At 41.1% G+C, this 12,828-nt stretch overlaps 1 protein-coding gene across 2 annotated transcripts in view; it reads right to left on the bottom strand.

Annotated features, from left to right (window-relative positions):
• Positions 1–1,878: 1,878 nt before the first annotated feature.
• Positions 1,879–12,828, bottom strand: part of GPR63 (G protein-coupled receptor 63) — a 38,404-nt gene continuing 27,454 nt past the window's right edge. For both annotated transcript variants that reach the window (XM_037059741.1, XM_037059742.1), the window contains one exon: positions 1,879–4,310. In XM_037059741.1, coding sequence (XP_036915636.1) covers positions 2,901–4,160 — 1,260 coding nt within the window. In that variant the 5' untranslated portion in view covers positions 4,161–4,310 and the 3' untranslated portion in view covers positions 1,879–2,900. The remainder of the gene's footprint in view (positions 4,311–12,828) is intronic.

Here is a 12,828-nt window from a genome sequence, read left to right as displayed (position 1 = left end):
GAAGAAAAAAACAAAACAAAACATTTCTGATTATGTCAATCAGTGGTGATAATTAGTAGTGGTATTTATTTTCCCCTCAAGAAAATATAGGGGAATAGGCAACATATGAGTCTGCACCTAAGTTTTTCAAAGGTACTCCATAGTACTTTTTAAAAAGCTTTCAAAATGTATACATAATAAAAACCGCTCAAAATGATTTGTAAACTGTCATCTGGTCAAGATTATCCAGTGTAAAGAGAACTGCTGATCGGTGTTGCTGAATTCACACAAAGGTTCCTTTCTTCTGTTTTCTTTCACAAACACGGAGCATCTCAGCAGGCACTCCAGGGCTCTCACCAAATGATAACACTGCCTACCAGGCCACACAAAAGTACCTAAGGATTGCTCATAAAAAATGACAAGGACAACAAAAGCTCAGTTTCAACTCCAACCTAAAAGGAGTCTCAAGGCCTACTGCCAATATGTAAGATGAATACAGAGCATGCTAACTTTCCTTAGAGAAAGTCTAAGGAAATATACTTAATGTCTGCTTGAAATCCAGTTTATATTGACAATGGAAAGTAGATACCCTCCTACATGCTGCTAGTATTTACCACTGTGTTTGTGTTCTGTAACACACTTATGGACACAAAATTCTTACCTGTGAAGAACTTAAGCAGAAACCAGAGGTAGGTGACTATCATCAGATGATTTCAAAACGGCATGTTAAAAAATAATACGCTTGAGTCCAAAAAATGCTCTTTAACTGGAGAATGAGTTCCAACACCGTTTCAATTGCAAGAGCAAGGTTCCCCAGGTCTTTCATGATGTGATCCACCTGCCAAAGTCCTAACCCCTGATGACACTGTGCCACGTGCTCTTCAGACGCTCACTGTTCAGAAATAGCTAGTAAAAAAAAGTGTAAAGAAGTAATACTGGAGACCAACAAGTGAGGCTGTCCTCAACTGGGTTCTCCAAAAATCTCCACTTTCATATGGAGGAAAGCACACTATGGTTGGGCCAGACCTTACATCGTCTAATCCAGCCCTCTGGCTGTACAACTGAGGAAACTGAGGCCCGTTTTCCCCACTGGTTCACAAAGCACTAAAATTCAGAAAAGCTTTTATAAATCCGTAAGTGTCCATGGCTTACTTACCTATTTATAAAGCCCATGACATAGCCAAGAGGCTACACTTTCAGCCCTTATATACAGCCTTCACCTGAAGCCCCATACCTGTCAGCTACTTTATAGAGTGGATCAGTGGTTTGAGAGAAGGGGAACAAAGAAAGGGTCTGGATGCTCCTCAAGGGTCAGATCATAAGAAAGAAAATAATCATCTGAAACCCCAGACCTGCCCCATTACAACTTGCTCTGTGCCCAGAGTGGGGCTTAGATTTGCTTCTTGGCTGCAGACTCACCTCTGAGCTCATTCAGACTCCCGCGCTGCTCTGGGCAAGCACAGGTAACAGTGCTGTGCTGGAAGCCCCAGAATATTTAGAAACAGATGAACAACTGGAAACCTCCAACCCCGCAAGGCCAGGACCTACGTACAGCTGCACTTCACTTCTCCATAATGGTTAAGTCACTTGTTTTGTAAACCCAAAAAAATCACCTTATTTCCTGATAGCCTCCTTTATCTAAGATTTTAAAGTTCCACTGTGAAGAGAGATTGGGAGTGACTTTATTTCATTTTATATTCCCCAAACTTTCTTACAACAGTTCACATTTCTTTTGGTAATTAAAAAGTGAAGTTATTTTTAAAAGGTTTTACAGTCTAAGAAATAAAAGGACATACTAAGTTCCATACTAAGTCCAGGTGTGGGTGCTGGCTCTGTTGCTCCCACACCTGAATGACGCGTGATGTGTTTGTGTGGCGCAGGGGAACAGCGCCACCCCAGGACTCTGACGGATCGTTTTGGATTGCAGCTCTACCATTAACCTTGGGCAGAATTTTAGTCTTTGAGACTTGCTTTCTTCACCTTAAAAAGGAAGAAATAATACCTACCTCACAGGATGCTGTGAGGATAAAAAGATGCAGTGCCTGGCACCTGGTAAGTGTCCAGTAAGTGGTCCGGCCTGCTGGACTCAGTGAGAACCCTTGAGTAAAAGGAATCCCCCCAGCCCACAGCAGCCACCCCTAACTGTATCCCATTTAAATCTGCAAGGGTGCTCTGTCTCCTTAACTTTGCCCTATTACTCTGAAGAATCGCTATTGTGCTTAGAAAAATTTCCACACTTCTATGTTCTCTCCTTTAAAACTGCGAATGCAGATGAAAGTTAAAAATCTTCTTAGAAATGATAATGCAATGTTTCCTAAAGTACAACATGTCATGTATAAAAACAATTCGGAAAAAACATGATTGAATTAGTTTGTACACTGTTTCTTAAAGTGCACCAAAGCAAATAATAATGACCTTTGAAATGTCACGAACCCCCTTGGGTCATTTTTTAAAATAAAAGTAAATGTTTATCCACTGAGATGTATGTGGTTTTTGGCTCCAATATGATGACAAAAAGCAGCAGTGTCTTCCAGAAGAAAAAGAATTAATAAAGTCAACTGAGTACACCTGAGCAACACACCAAACACCTACAATTCAGTGTAACTGCAGGCTCAGTGAAGCACAATCCTGATTCCTACCCCCAAAACAAAGCCAACCTAAGGATCAAAAACCATCTATCTCCCCACCCTGAATCAAGGATTTCCCTTGAATCCTGGAGGTAACATTGGTGATCACTTCCCTTTTGTGTATCCTGTGTAACAGATCTATAACTGGTCACCATTCCTTCTTTATACTGCTCACACACACTTACACACAAACCTATGAAAAACAATAAAGTGTAAGTGGAACAGCCATGTGAAGGAAAATTCAGAGTCAGATAAAGAACCACCGTCACCCAGAACGTCAGGCAGTTCCAACATTCACACCACCGTCCGGTGCTCCCCGCACACGTAGACGGCGCTGGGGCGTATCCGGCGCCTCGTGTGGCCAGGGAGCCGTGGCAAAAACTTGAAGGACTTGGGCATCATGTCCAGGCAGGCATCATGGAATTTCTTAATCCTCCAGTAGTAAATTAGTGGGTTCAATGCAGACTTGAGGTAGCAGAGCCAAAGCAGCCAGGTGCTAATCTCAAAAAAGTTGTGCTTATAGTAAAACTGCTCACTGAATGTTGCCACAAGGCTGTAGGTGGTGAACGGGGCCCAGCAGATGATGAAGACTGCAAAGAGAATCAGAATGGTGGTGAAGGCACGTGTTTTAAAGCCCATGTCGATGCTCATCTGGAAGGGTCTCTGTAGACTCATAAGACCCAGTTTGCTGGCCTGGCTGAGGCATATACCCTCTGGGTAGCTATGGATCCTCAAAGCATTGTGCCGAAGAGTGTTGAGTATGCCCATAAATGAGTAGAGGATCACCAGGAAGGGTATGAAGAAAGAAATGAGAGAGATCAAAATCACATAAGCCTGGTATCCAGGATCAGTTGAGTAGCCAAACACACACTGTGGGGCTCGAGAAGGTATCTGAAGGTCAGGGTTTCCGACAGCCAGAGGGAAGGCTATACAAAAGGAAGTCGCCCAAGACACTGCAATCAGAACCTTAGCCCTATATGGATTTAGTTTATCTTGCCTCTGGACTATAATAAGGAACCTATCAATGCTAATGATGAGCAGGATGGCTACTCCTTCAATCACAAATAACCAGAAAAACATAGCAGACACCCTACAAAAGAACTTCCCAAAAATCCATCTGGTGGTAAGAATAGTTACCAAAGCAAAGGGCATGTTCAGCACTGCCAGCAACATGTCTGCACACGCCAGGCTGGCGAGGAGGATGTTAATGGCAGATCGCATGGCAGCTTTTTGGTAAACCATGAGGCAAACCACCAGGTTCCCAAGAAAAGACACAAACAGAATAAATATCATTATAGCAGAAAGAATGATTTGGAGGGGCAAGTTTAGGCTCTCATAAACTGCTGGTGTTGGGGGTACAGCTGTGCTATTCACCGTCAAGGAACTCATCCCCGTGGGAGCCATGGTTTCAGAGTTGTATCTAAGCAGCGGACCAACGCCAGGATGCTGGAATGGCGGGGGGACTGTGACGTTCACGTAGGTGTTTTCATAGACTACAAACGTGGTGTTGGTTGGCCCAGTGTGGGACGCCATCAACACTGAAGAGAAGACCATGGTTTCAGTAGGATGGAAGGAGCCAGCAGGCAAGTGGGTGTTCAAGCATCTCAACACGGAGCAGCAGCAGTATCATGTTTCACTGACGGGCTTGGGCACACAGTCTGGAAAATAAACAAAGGTGTCCATCTTCCACAGGAGTCCTTTTGCCTGAAAATGAGCCCAAAACACAGAAAGTAAATGAGAAATGAGGTTTGTAAATAACTTTTGACTTCTTACCTTTCATCATGAAGGATCAGGTTGGCTTTTTTTAACTCTTTAAAAATATTTGCATCTCTAACAAAGGCAGTACTAAAACACTGCTGTTCTGTTGTTTTATTTTTAGTCAACCATGGCAGAAATTTCACATATGAGGTGAAAGTAAAAAAGAACCAAAATGTATTACCGCTTCAAAGTCAAAAGTTACCACCTTATTTTTAATTCTTCTTTTAAATTTCTACCATTTATGTGATGTGGGTTCTTCCTTCTTTATTGCAGAGATAACCTTTTTAATTAGAAAGAATTCTCTTTGGATTTCTGGGTAATCCTTTACTAAATCCCAAAGATTTAGGGGGAAAATAAATGTGTGGGAGCTTAACTTGCTCATTATTTGGACCTAGAATTAGTCACTAATTTCATCAGTAAATTCTGAGAGTTCATTCATTCACTCCCTGGGGTATGGAGGGTGGAGGCACCCCACTGGGCAGCCCTAAGAGCCAGCCAGATCATGGATTGTCTATCACACCGGTATCTCTCTACAGTCGCCTCTGTTGACAGGGCTGCCTTTATGAATACAGAGAACAATCTGCTTGTTCAAAGTATCAATTTTACTAGTTATTATCACTTTTATAACTCAATTTCTTTGTTTCTACTAGATGTTACCCATCTCCACATTTTCACTCTGAAAAGCAAATGGATGCCAACATTGAGGCAGTGATCTCAAACTTTATTAACCACAAAGGGCCCATGATTAGGGGGCTGTGGTAGTTAGAAGGCCATGCACCATAATCTCTTTAGAACTACCTAAATATATGTATGAATAAGAATAAAGACTGTGCTTGCTACATATGTCACACTCAATACAAGTCTATCTATAGAGAAAAATTATAAACAGGCAATTATGTATCTTAAGCCTAATATAACAGCTATAATTGTTCTTGACCAAGTAAAAAAAACATATCCATCCTGAAATAGTACACAGTTTATTGTGTGTTAAAATATAACTGACATACAACATTAATTTCATTTTGGATATACAATGATTCAATAGTTGTACACTGTAAAATGATCACCACAATAAGTTTAGTCAACATCTGTCATCATACATAGTTAAAATTATTTTTACTGTGATGAGAACTTTTAAGACCTTAGCAACTTTCAAATATACAATACAATATTATTAACTATAGCCACCTGCTGTATATTATATCCCCATGACATTTATTTTGTAACTGGAAGTCTACACATTCTGACTCCCTTGACCCATTTTGTCTACTTTCTACCCCCTCACCACCAGAAACCACCAATCTATTCTCTGTATCTATGAGCTTGGTTTTCGTATTGTGTTTTGTTTAGATCCCACATATAAGTGAAATTATACTGTACTTGTCTTTATCATCTCACTTATTTCACTTACTATAATGCCCTCAAGATCCATCCATGTGGTTACAAATAGCAAGACTTCATTTTTATATGGCTGGACATTATTCCATTGTGTGTATACATAACTACATATACATTCATACACACATACAAATAGAGGTATGTATGTACCACATTTTCTTTATCCATTCGTCCACTGATGGACACTTAGGTTGCTTCCGTACCTTGGCTACTGTGAATAATGCTGAAATGGACCTGGGGCCGCAGGTGTCTTTTCAAGTTATATGGCTGTTTTCTCTGGGTAAACGTACAGAAGTAGAATTGGTGGGTCATATTATAGTTCTCTTTTGAATTTTTGGAAGAACCTCCATACTGTTTTCCACAGTGGCTGTTCCAATTGACAGACCCCTTTTCTCCACATCCTTGCCAACACTTCTTGTCGTTTTTATAGCAGTCACTCTAACAGGTGTGAGGTGATGTCTCATCATGGTTTTCCTTTGCATTTCCCTGATGATTAGTGACACTGAGCATCTTTTCATGTACCTATTCGCCATCTGTATGACCTCTTTGGAAAAATGTCTGTTCAGATATGCCCATCTTTACTTGGCTTGTTTGGTTTTTTTTTTGTATTGAGTTGTATGAGTTCTTTGTATGACATGGATATTAACCCTTATCAGATATATGATTTGCAAATATTTTACCCCACTCAGTATGTTTCCTTTTCATTTTGTTGATGGACACACATTGAAACATTCAGTTTCCCGGGCCAGCTTGAGAAACAAAAACAAAAAATGGAATGAAGCCAAAGCAAAACCACATTTAAAAGATACTTTTTAGATTATTATATATACACATATAGTCATAATGTTTTTCTGCTATTGAAGCCTCCCACTACTATAAAAACTTCCAACACAATTGATTCAATTACTCATTTATCAAATATTTATTTTATAACCTAGTATATGCCAAGCACTGGAGAGGCAGCAATAAACAAACGGTTCCTGGATTTCTGGTTAAACAGGGCAGACTGATCGATCATAAACCCTGCATCTCAAAATCACACTAAAATGACAGTAGAAGGATTTTTAAAAAACAAAGTTACAACCCAAAAGGACAAAAGATAAGAATGAAAGACACATCAATAGCTGGGGACTTTTTTTTTCCAAGCAAAAAGCAAATGGTAATGTGGTAACGGACTGAACAGACCTGAACAGAGGGCTCCTTATCCTCAACAGCTCCAGGCAAATAGGCTTAGAAGCTGACATTCCCTACAGATCCCCAGAGAAGCTTTGGATTGGGAAGTACCGATTAAATAAGGCAGGTATCACACACAAAGTCATGTGTGTGTGGGGGGGGTGGGGGTGGGGGGGTGTTCTTTGTTTACCATTCTTTTTTTCTAATTAGAATTCCTAGATATGGAGCAAGGGCCTATATATATATTTGCCTACAATAAGCCCCTGCTACACATCCAGGAGTTCTGATTAGAAAAGGAGATAAAGAACACACCAGGACGGAGGGGAGTACACTCCTGAGTTCTCCCGAGAGGTAGATGGAGCCTGAAACAAAGAGTGAGGCATTTCACCTCAGAGGCAACCCAAATTTCAACTTTATGTCATTAAAAATAAAACAAAAAGCAATCTCTTTCGGGGGGCAATCTGCTTTAAAATTAAAAGGAATCATCTACAAATAAATTTATATCACAACAGAAATGTCTACTTTTGGGGAGCTGAATTCTGTTTGGGTTTTGGGGGTTTTTTTGGTTTGGGTTTTTTTTTTTTTTTTGCTGTTGTTGTTTGGTTTACCTGTAGGTAGAGTAACAGAAAGCTCTGAACTAACCAAAAGAGAATATGTAACAATTAAGTGTAATGGATGATGTGGGCAGGGTCCATTTAAAGTTGTTTTTATAAAGAGATTATCATCACTGCACTAAAATTTCACTTATTTCCAGGGTATCTCTAACTGAAACCCTACATGCAATAAAACTAAAAGGGACAATGCTACGAGCCCATTTTAAGGACGAACCTTAGGCAGCGTTCTATTTATACTACTGTTCCAGTTCTGATGTATTTCTAATTCTTACCAGAAAGTTTACCACAAAAAAAAAAGAATGTGTCTCATTTTCTTATGCAGAAACATTTAGTTCTTCCATGGACATGTTTAAAATTAGATTATCAAGCATGAAGATTTATTTGCACTCACATTACTTTTCCCCACAAATAATGAGGAGAAATGAAACTAAATGCCAGCAAGGGCTCTGTTACAAGGAGAATATTCTAAGTGATTTCTGATGACAATTAAAACTGAAAGTCAAGTGGCAAAACAGGTCAACACTTAGTAGAAAAATATATTACTTATAATTAAAATCAAGGAAAACATTTAAGTGGCTGATAGAAGATTAACCTTCTGGAACCTTTCTAGAAATACAAAAAGAAAAAAAAACTCATGAGCCCCAAGGGTGACAGGTTTCATTAATATCCCTTTTGTCTCTTATTTGCATTTTTATTCTTAGGCTTACATTCATCAGATCATTGTTCTGCTGAGAATCTTTACCTGCCTTGAAACTATTATTGGGGAAAATGCAGGCCATCTTCATTTCATCAGCCTTTTTGAACAGTTCACAGATACATTACTTCCCTGCCATGCATGTTTCTCACAATGATATTTGACTGTAAATTCACTATTTAGAATGAAACATCAAGTCTAATTGATCATGAACCTAGAATCTTAAAACAAATCATAAGCCTGCTGAGATCTATAACTGCTATGTTAAAACCTGAATATCTCCTGTTATTAAACCATTTGCATAGAGCAAGGATGAAATGTTTTGTTCTGTTTTTCACATTTAAGCAAGTACCTGGCACATGAGTTTTGATGGCCCCAAAGCGCACTTCTGAGTTCCAGCCTCTTGGACTCACACACTCCTTTAACATCTCCACGAAGATATCTCAAAAGCACCTCAAACCCTGCATGTCCAAATCAAACCGAGGGGATGGCTCCCCTCCCCACCGCTCTAAGCTACCCTGCACTAGCATTCTCATGCTCTGTGACTCGATCGCCACCCACCTGGTTTTACAAGCCAGAAACCTAATAGTCACTCTCTCATCTTCCTCCCTCTGCTATAATTGACTACATCCTCCAAGAGCTGTACACTTTAACCCCTAAATATTTTTCCTACCAGGCTCTCTCCAACCATCTACAGCATCCTGTCAGAACTACCAACAATTCTCGTAAGGCAGAAATTTTTGCCTGGGTTCTTCACAACTGGATTCCCAACACCTACTACAACTGTGAGTGCCACACAGTTGATGTTCAGTAAACATTTGTTCGATGAAAAAACATCTCCTGCTAATTATTCACCCATCCTTCTCCCTGTTCACTTTGTGAATTCTTACACCTCCATTGCTATGGGAATCTTCCCTGGTCCACTGACCAAGCCAATCCCCACCCCTATTCTATTGTCTCATTCTGACTCATACTTCTCTGTGATAACAGCAGATCCACAATCATTTCACAGTGACTGCAGCATCCCCTGATGCATGGTGGGCCTCTGCCCACCCCACGCTACTCGGCTCCGGCCAGCAAACTCCAGAAAGGCAAAGATGTGATTTTTTTCCCCTCAGGACTGTATCCAGAAACTCAATTAATAGCCTGGTGTATAGTCTACACTCAAAATACTACTGAATCACTAACTTAAAAAATCCTGTTATCATATTCATAATTAAATGCCTCCTTTCATTCCCTATTTATGAAACCCTTATAAAAGAGTTCACCCTACAGCATTACCTTCATGGTTCTTTACTGAAACAGTGTGTCCTGTCTATCTGGGAAGCAGGCTACAGAGATCGACACTGGAATGATACACAGGGAATAGAGGAAACGATTACCTACTGGGATCTGTCAGCGTAGGTTACCATTCTCCAAGCAATGAGTCAGAGAGGTGCTCTAGTCTGAGTGTATGTGTCCCCTCAAAATTCTTATGTTGAAAACCTAATGACCTAATTTGATGGCATTAGGAGGCAAGGACCTCTGGGGAATAATTCTGTCAAGAGGGCGGAGCACTCAGGAACCGAATTAGATGGCGGGGGTGGGGTGGGAGGCGGGGGGAGTTGGGAGGTGGGGGGGAGTTGGGCAGAGGGCAGAGGGAGATAAATGGTAACAAAAAAACAATAAAAATAAATCAAAGGGGCATGAGGAAGCTCCCTGCACCTCCTGCCATGAGAGAATACAGTGAGAGGTCTGCAACCTGGAAGCAGGTCTCCACCTGCCTGCCCTGGCACCCTGGTCTCAGACTCCCAGCCTCCAGAATTGGGAGCAATAAAGTTCTGTTGTTTGTGAGCCACACCCAGTCTGTGATATTTTATCACAGCAGCCCAAAGGAACCAAACAAACAAACAGAGGAACACAATTACACTAAACCCACAGTCTAGAAATGATGTGAACGGAGGCAGTGGGTTCATAGAAAGCAGGGAAATATTAGATTATCTAAGATTAAAACCTGAGCGGTAATAAAAATAAAACAGTATAATAAAAATCAGAGCATTATGAAACTCTTATAGACTATAACAGGGAAACTCAGAAATAAAAACAGGTTTGAGAAAAGTTGGGGAAGTGCTTTGGATCCTGTTTACATGTCTCTATATTCATGCAGTCCCACCTGCCACCGGGGCCTCCCTAAACCCGCTGGCTCTCAGCCGATTGCTCAACTCTGACCCCACACAACCCACCAAAGTTCTGGCTCCTCCAACCCCTTCCCAATTCATATTACACACTGGTGGGCATGAGATCTGCCTTCCACTGGCTGTGAGAGTGGCTCCTTATCCCAGTCAAATAGCAAAAGTCTGACAACAGTCCCTGGCGAGAATCTCTGTAGAGATGTAGCAGACAGCAAGGGCGACTCTTCCTTCCATTCCCCTAAGGACCACCAGGCCTATGGAAAGTTCTCTAGTCTGTCTAACAACTCACCTGACCAAGTGGTGGCCAGGTCAGTATAACACACTGCCTTACAATTGCTTTCCTTCCTCCCTGCCTCACCTTTTCCCCCTCATGTTTGCTTCCCAGGGATCGAACTTCCCAGTCCAGTCTTCCATTACATTAGCTCTGGTTTCTCGTAAACCCCAGCAAAGTAAACCCCCACTGTTCAGGCTATGGTTTTAGGTAAACCCCAGCTAAGAAACACCAAAGCACTGAAAAAGAGATACTAATCTATAAATGTATTACTACTACTACTTTTCTTCTGCTCCCTAACTGCAGTTAATAAACTCATCATTGATTCACGCCAACCCAAATCCTGGGAGTCAAACACCGTTTCTTGCTGTCCCTCTGCCAGCCCACCAAACCAGTCCTGCCAACTTTACCCCAAAGTAGTTTCTTAACTGCCTGCCTCCGCCTTAGCCCTATCACCACATCTCTAGTGCAGGTGGGAGCCTCCTAAACGGTCTCTCTTCCTTGGTCTCCCCTGACCTTTACCCATCAAACTGTAGCCAGATGAATATTTTTCATCACGATCCTAATCATTTAGACACTTGATGGGTTCCCATCAGCTACATCAACAGTGATCAACCTTTTTTTCTCCTCAATCTTGAGGGATCCAATATACTGATAACTGGTAAGAACTCAGGAGCCAAGGGGATATAGAAGGATGATACCAAAAATACAAGTACCAGCATTTCTAAAGGAAATTCTCCTCCCCTACTTTATACTATATCCACCTATTCATTGTTTAGTTTAGTTATTTTGTTCTCTTTCTGATACTGCCCCTTCTCTCTTGATCTGGGAAGGGCAGAGTCGCTGGGTCATACAGGTGGTCATGTGACTACCAAGCACTCCATCTCCACGCAGTGACCATTCTGGGGATGGACCCATGACACCTGCTGGTCCCTCTGCCTAGAGGGTCTTCTACATTTCCCTTGGGTCCTTCCTACACACCCTTACTTCCTTTAGGTTATCATTCTCTCCAGGAATCCTTCTCAAGGCTGCAAGCTGCCTCCTCTCTGTGCTCCAGGTGCACTCTGTGCACACCTCCAGGTCAGCACCGTGTTACAAAGACATTATCTCCCCAGGAGCAAGGCACCTGTTAGGAAGTTTTTATTAGGTCTTTAATTAAAGCCAGTTGGTGAGGAAAGACTGACTGCAAAAAGTAATCTGGGATCCCTCTGGAGTAAATACACTCTGTAAACATATACTCACAAAGTAAAATACCCACCTCTGTGAATCCCTTCAATAAAGTAATAGAACTGTCTCACACTTAAAGATTTAGAGATAATTTTAAACTTAAGGAAAGAAAAGGTCCCATGAAACAAGAACATTTCCTAATCATCTACTTCTACTTCCCCTTTCCCCACATATATTCCAAACACTGCTCTTTAAGGACCCTTTGATCCAAATGTCCATAGTTAGGGGCCTAGTTAACTCGTAAGACATGATTCAGACACTTTCAGTGTTACTTATGGCACTCAAATCTCCATGTAAAAACATGGAGAAATGCTTGTATGGAAAGTCTTTAAAAATGGGATGAATGTTGCATAGAAAGTGTAGCAGTTTTACACACACGCACACACTCACACACACACAGGCTCCAGGGTAATAATCACTCAGTGCTGAAAGCAATGTTAATGATAGTAGAAATGTGGGCTTTTTTCCTTCTACATTTTAATGCACTTTTATTACCTTTATAATACAAATAATTGACTGGAATCCTAAAAATATTTACAATGTATTTGAATGGAAGCATAAAGTTGTACCTCATTAAAATTCTAATACAGTAAACCTCATTCTATAAGAATTATTCATTATAACTGAGTGACCAGGATTAACCCAGTCAGAGAGAGACAAGCACCATGCAATTTCACTCATACGTGAAATCTAATTAACAAAATAAACTAACAAAATAGAAACAGACTCATAAATAGAGAACAGACTGACAGCTGTCACAGGGGGTGGCATGGGGCTAGGTGAAAAGTGAAGGGATTAGGCAAAAAAAAACCCCAAAACCTCTGACACAGATAACAGCATGGTGATTACCAGAGGGAAAGAGGGTGGAGGGAGAAAGAGGGTAAAGGTGGGATAAATGGTGATGGAAAAAGGCTTG

Source organism: Sturnira hondurensis, unplaced genomic scaffold (genome assembly GCF_014824575.4).
Source record: "Sturnira hondurensis isolate 20B ecotype Veracruz unplaced genomic scaffold, ASM1482457v3 Scaffold0011291, whole genome shotgun sequence".
Taxonomy (NCBI): Eukaryota; Metazoa; Chordata; class Mammalia; order Chiroptera; family Phyllostomidae; genus Sturnira; species Sturnira hondurensis.
Note: the sequence above shows the minus strand (reverse complement) of the source record. Positions and strands in the feature narration are given on the sequence as shown.